At 40.7% G+C, this 17666-nt stretch overlaps 1 protein-coding gene across 1 annotated transcript in view; it reads right to left on the bottom strand.

Annotated features, from left to right (window-relative positions):
* Window positions 1-201: 201 nt before the first annotated feature.
* The window catches only part of LOC307225979 (uncharacterized protein), a 62558-nt gene continuing 45093 nt past the window's right edge, over window positions 202-17666 (bottom strand). The window contains exons 6-12 of the mRNA XM_079994459.1: window positions 15385-15519; window positions 11428-11516; window positions 10671-10760; window positions 6112-6198; window positions 2796-2932; window positions 1654-1720; window positions 202-356 (exon numbers count right to left, since the gene is read on the bottom strand). Coding sequence (XP_079850585.1) covers window positions 10676-10760; window positions 11428-11516; window positions 15385-15519 — 309 coding nt within the window. The 3' untranslated portion in view covers window positions 202-356; window positions 1654-1720; window positions 2796-2932; window positions 6112-6198; window positions 10671-10675. The remainder of the gene's footprint in view (window positions 357-1653; window positions 1721-2795; window positions 2933-6111; window positions 6199-10670; window positions 10761-11427; window positions 11517-15384; window positions 15520-17666) is intronic.

The raw sequence follows: 17666 nt of genomic DNA, 5'->3' as shown, positions 1-17666 counted from the left end.
TGCGTGTTTTTTATTCAAGGTCTGTTTAAATATTCTTTGGAGTGCTTCTGACGCTAAGCGTCAGACCTAGCATAAATAACAGATGAAGCTCGTTGTCCGGATTAATTTCAGGCTGCTTTTAACACCGCTAGTTCAAATGATCCCAAACTTGCAAACTTCTACCTGTAAATGCTCTGAGAAGTTTTGAGCAGTCAGGTTCCATTGCTCTGATGTTTCAACACTGTCATCAAGGAAGCACAGGGAAATCCCACGGCGCTGACCTTGGAGACGATTCGTGGAGCTGGCCCTTTTGCTGGCGACCGAGAGGGGCTCCTTCAGCAGTCTCGCCTGAAAACAAAGTAACATCACATATACCCCTGGGAAGAAAAAGAGGGAGAAAAGGAGAGAGGGAGAAAAAAAGTCTCATCAAGTTGATCATCAAGGTGGTGTCTCAAACAAGGAAACGTTTCCATATATATATAAGGCATGACAAGCAACTTATTTCCACCAATTTGCTGTGTTTGCTTCTGCGTTGTAGCACCTTTTCCTTTCTGTTTTGTTTTAATGTGCTTCTCACAAGAGGATGCTTGTTAAACCCACTGCCTGGCAGCCTGTTTTCTCCCTGCAAGTTGCAAGTTGGGAAGCAAAACAGAGGAGGCAGGAGCGGAATCGCGACTATCAATTGACTGACAACAGCCCTTCTCCATTATTAGTGCTTGTAGGCTGCCAAAAAACTAATGTACTTCAGGAGATCAAATGTAATTAATTCAGGACCTCAAATCTCTAGCATAAATGGTTTCCGGTTTGGGTGGGAGGTTTAGAAAAGGAGGGGGGAGAAAACCTTTTGCACAACTACCTATAATTTGGAAAAAAGGGTATAAATTAAACATTCTTTGATAATAATATGCAATGACAGTATAATCATATGCTAACATTTAATCACCTTTCATATACAATATTACTCTGATTCTTCTTTAAATTTTTATGCTGTATATTGCTGTACATCTTTCTTGCTGATTGATTCCCTTTATTACTCCTGATTTTATTTATGTGGCTAATTTTTTTCTTCTTTTTCTTTTCAATAAAAAAAAAAACTGAAGCATATATTTTAATGAGTAGTTTTGTTCCGCTAACATCTCCCGAATAAGAGAATTCAGCACACCTGCCTAAATAAGATGCTTGAGATCACTGAGGAAAGAAATTGACATTTTACTTTACCCTCAGCATGGAGCCAGGGGCAAAGTTTGATCTGAAAACTTGCAAATTAACCAAAACTGTCACTCAGGAGTTATGGGCCTGAATGCTGCAAAATATGTTCTTTGAAGTCCTCATTTCAGCAAAATTATTAAAAACTTTATATCTAATTAAAATTGTAACTGCATTCCCATTTTTCAAAATCTCTATATCCTGGGGGCCAATTGGGATGAGTGAATCCGCACCCTCCTCTCTGCAGCACACTGAACTGCTCCTACAGCAATATCAGATCATTACCATCTCCCCAGCTGAGAGGGAGCAGCCATTATCATGCAGCATTATTAATCTTCTTGTCTTATCAACTTGCAAATCACAAGCCATTGAGCCTTATGGCATGGTTCTGGGTCCATAGTTATTCATTTTGTAGGTCTACCTAGCCTTTGAGTCTCCTTAATCACCTGAAGATTGTCAGTCTCTTACCTCGGCCTGCCCCTGTGGCCCTTCTCAGTTTCTGTGAAAAGTCCATGATGTTCTCTCAAAAAAGGACCTTTTTATTTAAAGAGAGAGAGAGAGAGAGAGAGAAGGAGCAGTAAGGAGGATAAATTTCATTAATGGATGTGAATTAACAACCTACTGCCAAGAGCTGACCCTTTCTCCTGACATGTACGTCTAAGTCATTCTTGTCACTCTTTCCCCCATTAATATTCCGAAAAAGACAGGGCATTGAAGAGAATAGAATATGATAGTTCCCTTAAACAGGCACTGTTGACCTTAGGTTGGGGATTTTTCTTTAATTTGCTTTTCTTAAAAAATAAAATATTAATCATATTGGGGGAAAGGCACGCAGGGTTCCTTTACATTTTCAATATATTCCATTTAAAATATTGCATTCATTAAATTAAAGGCATTGAACATTTTGGGGATATTTTTCTGAAGTGCCAAAGGAAAATAGAAATGTAATTTCCATGGGAAAGTAGACGTGACAGGCTAAGGGACCCCGGCGACAACTTTGATATCTCCCACTTTCCGTAAGCAGGGTTCCATAAATACCACTTATGGGGCATTTTGCGTTGTTTTTAATGAGGAAAACTCACCTGCATTAATTAAGGTAACTTTATACCACTTTGGGAAAGTTATACAGGTATATATTGCAGGCAATACTGTGCACATTTTCACCAGAAGAAAAATCAGAACCAGTAGCGTAAATAAACAATTAATTCAAACTGTGACAGATGCAAACAGAAATGTGGGTTTTAGTTTTGGGTTGTTGTTTTTTTAAAGAAAATGTTATTTCACTAGATACTATTACTGTACCTCACTTTAGCTTGCTTACTGATAACGTTAAGACTTCATTATTGGAATCATATTCATGAAAAAACAATAATATGACATAATGACTTGACAGGAATCTTTGTTCTTTCATTCCATAGTAAAGGTTTGGGGGAGAATTTATTTATTTCTTCTATTTTAGAAGCAGATATAATTGTGGAAGGCGATGTCTGCTGTGGATAAATACATGCTTATTTAATACAGTACATTCTTTTCTTAAGATGCTGAAACCGAAATTTGATACAGACTGAAAATGTGACCAAAACTGCATCTGATTTTTTTTTTAAACTCACCAAGAAAAGTCACTACAAAGTTTGTATGAAGTTCTTAACAAAACATTGGCTGTGGCTGGGTAATGTATGAGATGAATAAATGCAACCGCTTTTATTTCTCGGCATAGCAGTCAGAATGTTGCTGCATGCGGCAAGTGCTGAAATGGCAAGTATAAATGAATTTAAGTTACTTTCTTGTTTCTTAGGCAACGTCTCAAAAAGGGAGCTTAGGAATCTGCCCCATGTTAAGTCAGACCATAGGTCCATCTCGCTTTCTATATTATCTGTACTGGGCATTCCACAGTTGAAGCTGGGATCTTTCAAATGGAAAGCATGTGCTAAACCACTGAGCTGACAGCCCTCCCAGGGGTGGCCAGAAGCAGGGGCTTTTATGAGAAATGACTTTGGAACCTGTTTGGATGGAAATCGTGGCCCTCGAGCAGGAGTGAGGAACCTCTGACCTCGCAGGCCTAACTAGGCACACCATGGGTCCAAAGCACAATTCAAAGTGTTGGTGCTGGCCTATAACGTCCTAAACGGCCAAGGCCCGGTATACCTGAAGGCTCATCTCCACCCCGTCATTCAGCCAGACACTGAGGTCTAGCTCCGAAGGTCTTCTGGCGGTTCCCTCAGTGAGAAGTGAGGTTACAGGGAACCAGACAGAGGGCCTTCTCGGTAGTGGCGCCCGCCCTGTGGAACGCCCTCCCATCAGATGTCAAGGAGGTAAGTAACTATGCAATCTTTAGAAAACAGATCTGTCAGGCTTCGGGAAATCAGATCCCTCCCACGGTGACAGCCAAGAATCAGAGAAACGATAAAAGTTATTACCAAGCAATTTATTCAGTAACTCACAGAGAGCAATGAAGGAATGCAGCCTTCCCTAAATAATGGCCTTGCTCCAAGTAAAGTCCCCACCACCACGTCTCCCCTATTCTGTGTCACCCGTGTCGGCTAATCTGAGCTTTCTCCCTCTGAGCTCTCTATTCTACTACCCTCAATGCACGCCTGGTCCTTTCCAAAGACACTGAGTCTGTCAGCTGTCTTTCCCCTGGTGCTTCTTCTTCCTCCTGCTCCTCTTCCAATATTTCCCAGCTTCTCCCCTCTGCGGCCTCTGAACTATGCCCTTCTGCAAACCACTGTTCTAAATCTCTACTGTCCTCCTGTTCTTGAGAAGGTTCAAGGGAAGGGGGGGGAGGGTCCTATGGAGGTGTGGGCCCATGGCACGCCCCCAAGCGGTGACCCCGGGGGAGCTCCTAGTTGATGTGCATCAGCAGGACTCCCCTTACTGGTGGTTAACCCTTACTGGTCTTCAAGCAAGCGGGCTGAAGCCGGTTAGTTGATAGGACCAATGCCTAAGCCAATACCGCTCAATTCCTGTAATCAATAAAGTTGTGGCCTAATTTGACCCATTAACTCTAATTCTTGTGTCTCGTGTCTTTATTTCTGAGGGGGGAGGCGGGAACTCGCCACGCAAATGAGTGCTGCCCCTTCCTCAGCTCACAGATAGTGAGGAGGACAAAAGCCAGAGTTTTTCGGAGTGATGTGACCTAGAGTAAAAAAGCAACAAGCTGGAGAGAGAGAGTCTAGAGCAGCATTCGAGGGCAATGTTTGATGTGTGTTTGAATCAAAAGCTGTGGCTAGGGGGAAACAAGACCCGTTTGGGGTGTTGATGCTGTGGACCCCTTGTAGGCTCAGACTGCATATATGTGTAAATAAACCATATATCAAAAAGACGCCACAGTGTCTGTCGTGCCTCATTTCCAAAAGGAATCCTGGAACCCCAGGAATCTTGCACTGCTTAAGAGATTCAGGGGCAAGCAACACTACAACATACATTTCCAACAAGGGAAGGAAATGCTGAATGGATACAGTTTATTTGTAAATTAAATAAATCTATTTCCCCCATGCCCTTGAGAGCTGGCTGATTTATCAGTTAATAAAATAATCATACACTATAGACTAGCGCTTCCAATTTATTTTAAAAAGAACCAACGTTGCATTTTTGACATATATGAATACAAATGTAACACAAGAGGAGACTTCGTTCAAAGCAATATATTATGTATCTATAGCTAGGCATGAGTTACAGTGCATTGCTTTGCCTGTACGTTGCTATTTCCAAGATTGATCTTATAAACACTAACTACCCGTGCTGCCCTTGCTTATGTGAAGTCCAATGGACCTCAGCAAGATTATTTATCTGCGTGGAAATTATTCACACGGGTAAAAAAAACACACACCACACAATCCAGCTGGACACAAATCAGTGATATGATTTTAATTATGCACTCTAAACTCCGTAGAAAAAGCAAAGTGCAGTGCAAAAAGAATAAATCACTAAAAGCCGGCTCATCATTTTTACGTTCATTCAGAAAAAAAAGCAACAATAGCAAATAAAGCACAGGGTGTAGTTCTTTTATGAGGAAAAAGAACCAGCAATGTCAATTCTGGGACATTATTATTATTATTATTATTATTATTATTATTATTATTCAACATCAATCATTATCATCATCATCATTATTAGCAATACACTGTCTTAACATTTCCCCCCTGAAATTTTAACAAGAAAAAAAAATCCCAATCAATATTTTTTTAAAAATGTCAGGTATCTCAAACAGTATAGTTAAAGTCATTTGCAATGTATTTAAAACTTATTTCAGTAGCACTGGTTCATGCTTGCAGTTTTCTTACTGGCACAGCTTCTTGCATCACTGAAGAGCTGCTCCCATGATTTTTAAAATATTATATACTACCTTTATTGCCCAAGGAGCTCAAAGTGGTGTACGTGGTTCTCCTTCTCCCCATTTCATCATCACAACAACCCTGTGAAGTAGGTTAGGCTAAGAGATGGCGACTGGCCCAAGGTCACGCAGTGAGCTTCATGGATGAGTGGGGATTCGAACCCTTGTCTCTTCCAGGTCATAGTGCAACAATCTAACCTTTACGCCACACTAGTTTTATGCGATCAGATCCTGATTGTTGAGGCATGACTGGAATCTAGATTTTTTAAAAACAAAACAAAACACCATTCCACCCTGCTGCTCTAATAATTTTTTTTTTCCTGGTACATACCATCGTGCAATTCCCACAGCTTTCTGAGCCCTCTCCTTCCTTTGTTATCTTTTGACGATTGTTTCCCACCCCTCCAGCTACTATCTCCCTCTGTTCTGCTCTTTGGGGACCATGAACACTTCTCCACAATTGAGCAGCTTTTACTACAAGTCCCTTTTAGCATTTTCTGAGCTTTGGGCTATATTCCTCTTGAGAGAAAATTTGTGGTGTGGGGCGGTGGCAGCGCACCAACAGCTGGGAACTTTACTAGTTTTCAACTTACTAATCTCGAAGCTGAGTTCTCTCTTTTTCGAATGGCTCAGTTTCCATAGTCCTCTCTGGAAGGAACATCTGGCGCCTCCGATCAAGTCTGCTGACACACAGGTAATTATCAAGCTGTCTCCTTTCTACTTGGTCAATATAGCTGAGAACTGTTGCTACTGGTTCCATTTCCCAATATTTTTCAGTGGAGTAAGGTTGGGTGAATACGTATACAGTGTTTTCCACACACACAAAAGTCCTGAAGCTATTTACAACCAAAGTAAAAAATTGCAATGCTGAAATTATAGTAAAAACAGATTTAGCTGTACAGTATCATGTTGTGCTACCCAATGCCCAGAGAAACAAAAAACAAACAAAAAACACTTTTGAATGGCACCAAAAAACCCCACCTTTGCATGGCACCAATATCATGACAAGGTTAGCACCAGTCAGGCCTCCCTTGGGAGAGTACTTTATAAAAAGGGAACACAGAGGAGGCCCTCAGATGACGGTCTTAGGTCTGGGCAGGTTCATATAGGGGAAAGGCAGTCCTGTAGGCATAGTTGCCCAGAGCCATATAAACAAACAAGAACCTGCATAAGTCCCACTGTCAGCTTTATATATAAATGGGATGAGAACATGATTAAACAAATGTGGCTTCTCCCATCACATCTACTCTGAATGAATAGGCTATACTACCACTATCTAATGCGAAACTGTCCTGTTACATCTTTCATTATGCTTTGCCATGGAACAAAAAAAAAGCTTTTGAAGAATCATAAAGTTCTTCCGAACAGGAGGAAAACTCTGTTTGCACCACTGCATAAAACATGATCAGCTTTCCCCCCCCTCTTCCTTTTAATGTTGCTCTTAACTCCTAATCATCAGGCATGATGGATGATCTTTCCTGGCATTAGAACATTTTGTTTTATTTTTTTTTCCAAGTGGTCATTTTATAATCACAATAAATGCTCTGGGCCAAGGGGTAGCGCTGATTAATCCACACCTCAGCTGTGCAAGAAGCAGGAGGTGAAATGCACCCAAGGTGTGCATTAATGAGCCCTCCTGTACAGTCTGTCATGTCTTACTGTTTAATTAAATCCCAAACCAAATAGTTTTGAAGAGAAGGTTAGGAATGAACATTTTTAATGTTCCTTTTTTGTTGTTCTTCTTTAAAGGATCTTCTTCACCAAGCAGGAGGAAGGGGGAGGGGACCCAGATATATTTAGAACAATATTTTAATTTGCAATACTTTGCTCGATTAGATGAAAATAATGTAATGTATTTTTTTATAAAAAAAAAGAGAGAGGGAGAAAAAATGTGATTAAGATGCTTAAGTGCACAGTATATTACATGAAATTTCTGATCATAAAGAAAGGTAATATCTACTCAAAATTATAATTTCTGTACTTCGAAATCATCTCAGCAAGAATTATCTACCCATATCAAATTGTAGCACTTGTCAAAATCAACTGTAAAGGCGCTCAAGTGCTCTTCTGAATCAACAAAACAGATGTATAGCGATGTGAGGTTGCAGCGAGATGGAAATAAAAGTGAACTATATGCCAGTCATTGCCCTTAATCTCTTGAACCCAACACTTAACAAAGTGGATATCACAGGTTTTTGAGACACTATTTATAATGTTTTCTTGTGGGGGGGGGAGAGAGAGAATCAGGGCTTGAATCTTAATAATATATGCAAAAACACTCTATAAAATTATTTGCCTCTAGTTCTCCTAGACTGCAAAGCTCACCAGGACTCGTTCATAAACATGGAGCGGGACGGGGAGGAGATCAGAATAGATTTCTCCAGCCTTTTCCAAGGTCAGGGAGAACTCCAGTTTTCTATTTAAAAAGTTAGTTGATCTGCTGGGTATAAAGGGGCCAAACACTCTGGGTAAAAGTACTGTGCCTCTGCAGTTTTTCAGTAGAATTAAATTGTACTGAAGACACCGAGAAAACCAGTGGATGCAATTAGATATTGTAGGCCAAAGCAGTGTGAAAAGTAAAGATGAAGCAGTCCTCAGAAGAGTGAGGAGTGTGGCTAGAGCTCTGGCAGGCAATAATTTTAGAAGCACAACGAGCTGTTTCCTATCAGCTGTAACAATAAACCCGAAGCATGAGTCTAGAACGATATTGTTACATGCCACCCCAATCTCCAAGTGGTGCAATGTTTCAGTGTTCTTACTCAGGGTTCGTGTTTCCTTTGGGAATGAGGCACAGTGGAGCGTGGGGTGTCTTTATGATATATGGTTTATTTACACATATATACAACCAGAGCATGTGATGCTTACAGCATTGACACCCATAAAAGCTTCTTGCTTCTCCCATAGCCACAGCCACCTTGGATTCAAAAATATGCATGCTCTCTCCAACTTGCCGCATTCCACCAACTCCAACTATTTTCCTTCAGCCCATATCATCCCCAACTGAGATCCTAAAGTTCTCCACTCTGCTAACCATCCAAGAGCTCAGGAGAGGGTCCACCCATTTGCCAGCTGGTACAGGCATTGCTTTGCTAAGGGTCCATCTCCCTGTGTTTTTCTCTGTTAATGGCCCATCTCTCAGGAAATCTCCTGAACTCAGGAAGCAGAGTCCAGCTATTAAGAGTCTGACTTCCAGTTTAACTCTCCAATAATTGATTAAATTCTAACACTTACTAAACCCAGGAATTATGTGTGTCTGGAACCCACAAACTCATAACAATATATTGGGAAGAGCTTTCTACCTCATTGCCATGGTCTTGATGGCACTATTCAGGGAACAGAGGAAGGACTCAGCAATTTATTGTCTTATGAGCCAATGGACTGGCTTATGGCACCAATGGACTGAAGCAAGGCAGGGGAGAAGAAAAGATACCTGGATCTGAAAATGTGGCTATGGATCTAGCAGGTAGTGGCTGCTCCTTGGAAAGTAGATCCATGATCAGGTGTCAAGTCCATGAATAATTGGGGGGCCCTGGTCCCCCACTCTAAGATCTGCATGGGTGAAATTAATTTCTATCCAGTGTCTTATTTGGACACATATTGCAACATGCCTAGCAATTACAAGACTTGTGTAACTAACTTTTTTTAAAATTTATTACCTGACCGGTCGAACCTATTTTCCATTCTAAGCAGAATTGTAACATTCCTTTAAGCTTTCTAGGGATTTACTTGGCACTGTTGACATTGCAGAGTGACTATTATATATATCCGTGTGTGTGTGTGTGTGTGTGTGTGTGTGTGTTTTGTATTTCCATTTTCCTGACTTTGGGTATTCAGTGCTACACTAAGCAAAACCGCATTATCTGTATCACTCTCCTACTTACATTGTTGTTCCCAAAGGTTTACTTGTAACATTCACAGCACCATTTATTTTTCTCCTTTCCCCCCACTGTCATTTCTGTACAGATTTAATACAACAGAAACATGGCTTCCACTGAGAGCTACAGGTAGTGCCTTTCCAAAGTTCCCTATAATTGGTGTCTGCCATGCCAGCTGACAGCAAGTTATGTAAATCACAGCAAGGACCCTACAACCCCTAAAGGCATGAATATTTTTTTTTTATTCAGTGCGGAGGATAACTACGGAATCTTAGTAATAGTACCCACCACCGAAGGGATCACCTTAGCCAAGCAAAGTTAACCTTTCCAAACTGGCCGTGTTCGGTTCTGCAGTTTAAACCCCTCTTCTCTTAAAACATCCTTTTGATGGACAGTATATAGCTGGCATTATTTTCAAGGGTGTTTTCCCTTTTATGCTTTTGGAAGAGTCACATGCTTCTGTGTACATTTATTCAAAGCAGTAAGAATTCTCACATCTTCAAATAAAGATTGTCTTGCGAACAGGACACGTGTTTACCTTTATCTGATCAAGGGCTTTCAGAAATCCCTCAGAGTCCTACACATGGGCAGCCAAACCACGGAAACCAACGAAGTACAGGGCAGGGAGTTTCTTTAGTTTGTTTGGTGAATGAAAACAATGTCCTTTATGGTTGAGTATGAGTATGTATTCAATAAATGTTTGCCATTAAATAAAAAAATTCCCTGGGTGAACACTCTGATGTGCTGTGCATGCCTATGGTGGCATCTTTGTGGGAAGGTGGTAACTTGTTCTGTTCTGAAAACCTCTGATTCAAAGCAGTATTTGTCTAATTATCTGCAACTGACCCCTTTAACCAGCCGTTTGCATGTTATCAAACTTGGACAGTACAACAGCGTAAGAGAAGATCAGACTAGGCAATGCATACAAACACACTTGGAAAGTCTGAATCGGGGCAGGGTGTGTGTGTTCTTATTTAAAGTGGGAAATGTCTGGGACAGCAGTGGCCTGGAGTTCACATTTTGTTCCAGTGTGGACAAGCCCTTACACTCAGCCCTACTGTACGCATGTCATGTGCGGATGTGCCTTGTAGAAAACAAGCAAGGGCTGTTCATTTGGGGCATGGGTTGGGTCAATAAAGGAGGTGTTAAGGGTTCCTTTGAAAAGGACAGCTATTGCATTTCTGCAAAGGTCCTTCCCCGTGTCAATGATGACATTGATTTACACCTGACAAGCACTTAAGAGGATGTGCGACATTGCCCTGCCTACACAACATTACCTGGGCTACCTCACTTTGCTCAGCTGTGACTCAAACAGCAGTGGGGAAGTCCGGTATGTATCCACACTTGTATTTGACAGACAGTTTTCTCTGAAAGAAGAAGCAAAAAAGAGTGGTGTATTTATAAACTGGTACTAGAAGATTATCCAGATATTGCAATGGCTAGTGAACTAGATTTTAGTGTACACGATTGTCATATTATGCTTTGCGATAAATCCAACAGCAAACAAAAGTCATCTGCCATGGTTTTTTTTTTCCCAGGACAAATGAGCATTCTAATTAGCATTAGCAAAACTAATTCATGAGAACATTCATGTGGCATTTATTTATATTCTTTTGTTTAAGATTAACTGTTTTCTTTCATTTTGTGCTCTGTAAGGAGCTACTTGAAAAGGTTGCACTGAAAACTCACCTTACCTCAGAATTACAGCCTAGAGATTTGACACTGGAAAGAGTGAAACATGTTCAGATGATAATGGACCTGCAGTTTATTTTTCAGATGTTAAAGTGGCTTAACAGTTCATTTATTTACCAGTGCTAAGACTTGTTTAAGGCTGCCAGAGAGCCATAGAAACACCTTTTAAAATCCATGAAAAGTATCATTATTTCTTCCTCACTGTCCAAAAATCAAGCTGCAATAGCAGAGTTGCAAAATGTCTCTTGAGATTCCTAAACTAAGAATGTGTTGGGCCTGGAATATTCACTCCCTTTTGTCATTTGAGTCCAAAGGTAGTCGAGTGAATAATGCATATTTTACCTCATTATCCAAGACTCCAAACTGAAGGTTAGATTTAGGCTAGTTCTGACTGAGCCGTAAGCCTTTTTCCAGGTTGAAGTCATTATTGTCTGGAAAAAAAATATATTGGAGGAGGGGTAAAAGGAGAAACAAGTGTTATAAAAAAAAATTTGCATCACCTGAAGTTATGTCAAATGAGTTATGATATGGAATACTGTCTTTGACATGAAGCATCACATCTTGTAAAAAAAGGAGGGGGAAGGGGGATACCGAAAGGTTATATTCCAAAATTGTGGTATGGTTAACTTCATGGGTTGGAATTGTTTTTCTACCCTTTTATGACCTTTCAAATAAAAGGTAGCTATTGCACTTCTCTCTCTCTCTCTCTCTCTCTCTCTCTCTCTCACACACACACACACAGAGAGAGAGAGAAAGAAAGAGAGAGAGAGAGAGAGAGAGAGAGAGAGAGAGAGAGAGAGAGAGAGAGAGATATTGGGCCTGTTCAAAACTTTTCAGTTAATTAGTAATGCATGTATCAAAACACTCACCCTACCTCTGAGCCTTGGGGGATTGTCCTGTTCTACTGCAACTGATTTATTTTTTAAGGTTGTTTGGCACATCTCCACTAAAAATGCTTCCAAGAAACTTGAATCCAGCATCAGCTGGGAAAGATCAGCTTCACATGCTGACATACAGAGGCAGCTTTTGGAAGATGCAGGCCTCCAGTTTGACACATCAATGAAGACTAGTTTGCTTATTTGAGCCTGCATTATGCTAAATGCTGCTATTCAAGGTTTTCAAGCCTGTTAGAGAGGGTTGAGTGCAAGTCCTTACCTGGTTACCTTGCTAAGCTTTTCCTAGTATATATATATATATATATTAATACATATTTATTAAGGTTTTTTTTAATACAAATGCATAAATAATAATCGACATTACTTATATCATAACATAATTTCGTCACTTCTTTGGACTCCCTCACATCTCCCGCTCCCACTTACATCGTTACAAATTTTTTTTTCCAAGCAAATTACCCACTTGTTTACAATATTATCTCCACTCATTTAAATAAAATCTAGCAATTCTCCAAAAAATTTATATTTTCCTTATTCTCACTTATCGTCAAAATCAGATCTAATTCAATGGTGGGCAGTTATTTGTGATCTAGCATCCTTCTTAGCATTCAACCAAATTACAATATTTCTGTAAATAAATCTTGAATTTCCTCCAGTCCTCCTCAACCCTCTCTTCTCCCAGGTCTCGGATTCTACCAGTCATTTCGGCCAGTTGCATGTAGTCCATCAGCTGCATCTGCCACTCTTCCAGTGTGGGTAGATCTTGAGTTTTCCAATTCTTAGCGATGAGTATCCTTGCTGCCGTTGTTGCATACATAAAAAATGTTCGGTCCTTCTTTAACACCTTCTGGCCGACAATACCCAGAAGGAAGGCCTCTGGTTTCTTAGTAAAGGTATACTTAAATACCTTCTTCAGCTCATTATATATCATTTCCCAGAAGGCCTTCACTTTAGGGCAGGTCCACCAGAGGTGAAAGAATGTTCCTTCATGTTCTTTACATTTCCAACATTTATTATCAGACAAATGGTATATTTTGGCAAGTTTAACTGGGGTCATGTACCATCTATATATCATTTTCATTACATTTTCCTTCAGAGCATTACATGCAGTGAAGTTCAGCCCAGTGGTCCACAACCTTTCCCAGTCCTCAAACATAATATTATACCCAATGTCCTGAGCCCACTTTATCATAACCGATTTAACCATTTCGTCTTGTGTATTCCATTTTAACAGCAAGTTATACATTCTTGATAATACCTTAGTCTTTGGTTCTAACAATTCTGTTTCCAACTTCGATTTCTCCACCTGGAACCCTACCTTTTTATCATTTTTAAAGACTTCTTTAATCTGAGCGTAATGTAACCAGTCTCGCACTTTATCCTTCATTTTCTCCAAACTCTGCAATTTCCAATTGTCTCCATCTTTTTCTAATATTTCCCAATATTTTGGCCATTTGGCCTCCATATTGGGTCTTTTTCGGGCCTTAAGCTTTTCCTAGTATATAAGCATCTGATCTAAAGCTGCAGTTTCTCACATTTTTGCCCTAGACCAACATTACCACAATAAGCACAGGCCACGCTGTAACTTGCAAAATAGGAACAAAATGGGATGCAGTGGAAACGCAAAAGGAGAAATACGAGTCACTCACATGTTCTCTTTTAGTGTTTCAAGGATATAAATGTTTAGAATAGGATGCAAGAACTAGGCATCACAAAGGAACCCAGAACACTGTGTTAGTAAGGGGTTAGCATGGGTATCAGCTGGCATAATATAGCCAGGGTTTTCACAGTGTTGTTGAGTAGTACAGAACTGCAGAGTGTAGTTGGCATTAGACAGAAAAAGCTACTTGAACATGGCGTTTTGGCCAACACAGAATTACATATTTTGGTTCAATCCTATGAGCATAACATTTGGCAGTAACCTGTTATCGTAGGATTGGAGCTAGCAGCTAATACAGTGAAATAAACATGTGTTACTTGAGCAGCATAGCTATGAGTTCACAAGCTGATCTGTGTTCCATTGTGTAACACTTTTGTTGTGTTACAGATCCCCCGGAGAGCTATAACCTGTTATCACGGGGGAAGCATGACAGAACAAACTAGAACAAAATAAACACACCACTAATGCACTATTATTACACCAAGATGCAGACCCTCCAAGTGTCCCTATTTTTCAGGGACAGTCCCAGATTTACAGAAGCCATCCTGGTTTCTGATTGGATCCCAGAATGTCCTGCTTTTCCTTAGGACATCCCTATTTTCATCGGAGAAATGCTGGGAGGGTATGGCGAACCCCGAAGCCAAGGAGGTAAGTAACTATACAACCTTTAGAAGACATCTTGAAGGCAGCGCTGTATAAGGAAGCTTTATAACGTTTAATGTTTTGTTATGTTTTTGTGTATGTTGGAAGCCAACCAACTGGTTGGCTGGGCCAACCCAGTCAGATGGGCAAGCTATAAAAAATAAAATTATCATTATTATGGAATAGGACGTCCCTATTTTAATCGGAGAAATGTTGGAGGGTATGCAATAATATTTTGCAGAGACACCAGTCTGGAAAGACCTCTAGTTTGTTACTGTGTCCACGCTGTGTTTGCTCTCTAGTCCAACTTCAGTCCAACTTTTGGCTTCACCCTTCAGTCCTGACTTCTGGACCTGACCACAGCTGCCTTAATACCTTTTCCTGCCTCCCCCTTGGTTCTGGCACATGACATGTTTATTGACGTTGACCTTTTGTCTCAACTACTGGCCACCAGCTCATGGCTCTTCTTGAGCCACAGAGGTTTGGAAGTGGTCTTTAGGTGGTTTGGAATGAGGCAAAGAAGAAAATGGGGGTGGTGGTGGGAAATCAAATTAATAGCAAAAATTCAATTTGAAAGAGCAGAGAAATATTTAATAAAGCTTTCCCCGCAAAATAGTAGCAAAAACAGCCTCACACACAATTAAAAATAATATTAATATCAGGCTATATGGCTGATATGGGACACGGGTGGCGCTGTGGTCTAAACCACAGAGCTTAGGACTTGCCGATCAGAAGGTCGGCGGTTTGAATCCCCGCAATGGGGTGAGCTCCCATTGCTCGGTCCCTGCTCCTGCCAACCTAGCAGTTTGAAAGCACGTCAAAGTGCAAGTAGATAAATAGGTACCACTCCAGTGGGAAGGTAAACGGTATTTCTGTGCACTGCTCTGGTTCGCCAGAAGCAGCTTAGTCATGCTGGCCACATGACCCCGGAAGCTGTACGCCGGCTCCCTTGGCCAGTAAAGTGAGATGAGCGCCGCAACCCCAGAGTCGGCCATGACTGGACCTAATGGTCAGGGGTCCCTTTACCTTTACGTATGTGGCTGATATTTCTAAAAATATAATGGAGAACCATTAGAGAGGGATCCTTCAAAGTGGAATCACTTTTACTTGCTGTGACTGCATTGTGGTGTTTCCAGCACACTGGCATATCCAGTTGGAAGTGGAGGGTTGGGATGAAGTCTTATGGGGAAGCTCATCAGGCCATGCTGAGGAAGCAGGATTGGGTCCTACATGTATCTGCAGAAACATTAGTATTTGGAAGAGGAAAAATGAGGGGGGGGGACCAAAAAACCCACACACTGCATCAGGATAATGAAGCACTGACAAGACCATCAGATCTTTGATTAAAACAATACTTTCAGGTTTTATATTCCACTTGAAAATCTCGCCATTTAGTTATGCAATATTACTCAGTTTAACTGTCTCTTTATGTTCTTCTATGATTGGATGCATATACTGAGAGGGCATTTCTAGCCCTCTGAGAGACGAAGGCTGCATTTTGTTAGGATAAAAAGACTTGTTATGTTCCATTCAGCTCAACACTATTGAGCTTCTGGATCTAGAATTGCCATCTGCTGCCAAGATTAATATACAGTCTTTTCTTCCTCAGTCTTTGGGTAGCATTTCACAATTTAAATGATCTCTCTGAAAGTTGGCTTCAGTTTACGGTAGAAATCGTATTTGAACGTGGGTGGGATGTCATCGAGCTATCATCTCGGAGGCTAGCTTTTCTCTCAAAATCCTTATCACTTGGAATATGGTGTGTTTGCTCATTTCAGAAACCTAGAAGGAACATTTATGGAATATTTTGTTGTCAATGGGGGCTCGCTGAAAGATGGTGAACAGATCAATCTGGCAGTAAAAGTCCTCAACCATAAAGGTGGTCTAGGGATACCATATACTCAACAGGACTTTCTATTTTGAGAAAAACCAAGAGACTTCTGTGATTCTTTTGTCTGGGGGTGGGAAGAATGCTTCTTTCTCCCCCCCTTATTGACATTGTCTTCTACACGTTCCCTTTTACTCCTTTGAAACTATCTGTGAAATTACTTTATATTCGGGTGTTGTTTTTTAATTTATATTAGCCAGCACTTGGTACAAAAGTCTAAAGTTCATGCAAGTTTAACTATCAGGTAGAAAATACTAAGATGACAAGTATTCATGTATTCTTATGTCACCTGACACATAGCGAGCAGTCTGATGAATGATTCAGGTTTTAAATGGTAATTTCCATTCATCATTATAATGGACTTGCTAATTCATAAATCCGTGGTCAGCCAATTTTCTATTTTTTAAAAAAGGTTAAAAATAAAAGTAGAAAAGAAAAATGGGTTTGGATATGTGTGTGCCTTTTTCTTTGAGCAGCTTTGTTATGTACCAAAGTGTTTCTTGATACAGCAAGAAGCTGTATCACAACCAGCCAGTGCTGTAGTTTTCTTCCTGGAAGTGGGCTATGGTTGGGTGGAAAGGAAGGAGAAACGACAAGCAAAAGGTATAATGGAGAATACTTTTAGGAAACGATGCCTCCTGCAAAGCAACTTCTATGAGTAGCACAACACGGCCCCCAAACCTCACTTTTCATTAGCATATTTAGTCCGACATTATGGAACAACTATTGGTTCAAAATGGGGAAAGTAGTACAACAAGGCTGTATATTGTCTCCCTGCTTATTTAACTTATATGCAGAATTCATCATGCGAAAGGCTAGACTGGATAAATCCCAAACCGGAATTAAGATTGCTGGAAGGAATATCAACAACCTCAGATATGCAGATGACACAACCTTGATGGCAGAAAGTGAGGAGGAATTAAAGAACCTTTTAATGAGGGTGAATGAGAAGAGCACAAAATATGGTTTGAAGCTCAACATCAAAAAAACAAAGATCATGGCCACTGGTCCCATCACCTCCTGGCAAATAGAAGGGGAAGAAATGGAGGCAGTGAGAAATTCTACTTTCTTGGGTTCCATGATCACTGCAGATGGTGACAGCAGTCACGAAATTAAAAGACGCCTGCTTCTTCGGAGAAAAGCAATGACAAACCTAGACAGCATCTTAAAAAGCAGAGACATCACCTTGCCAACAAAGGTTTGTATAGTTAAAGCTATGGTTTTCCCAGTAGTGATGTATGGAAGTGAGAGCTGGACCATAAAGAAGGCGGATCACCGAAGAATTGATGCTTTTGAATTATGGTGCTGGAGGAGACTCTTGAGAGTCCCATGGACTGCAAGAAGATCCAACCTATCCATTCTGAAAGAAATCAGCCCTGAGTGCTCACTGGAAGGACATGTCCTGAAGCTGAGGCTCCAGTACTTTGGCCACCTCATGAGAAAAGAAGACTCACTGGAAAAGGCCCTGATGTTGGGAAAGATGGAGGGCACAAGA

The sequence above is a fragment of the Podarcis cretensis genome (genome assembly GCF_951804945.1).
Source record: "Podarcis cretensis genome assembly, chromosome: 10".
Classification (NCBI taxonomy): Eukaryota; Metazoa; Chordata; class Lepidosauria; order Squamata; family Lacertidae; genus Podarcis; species Podarcis cretensis.
The sequence above is the reverse complement of the archived record's forward strand: the minus strand, read 5'-3'. Positions and strand labels throughout refer to the sequence as shown.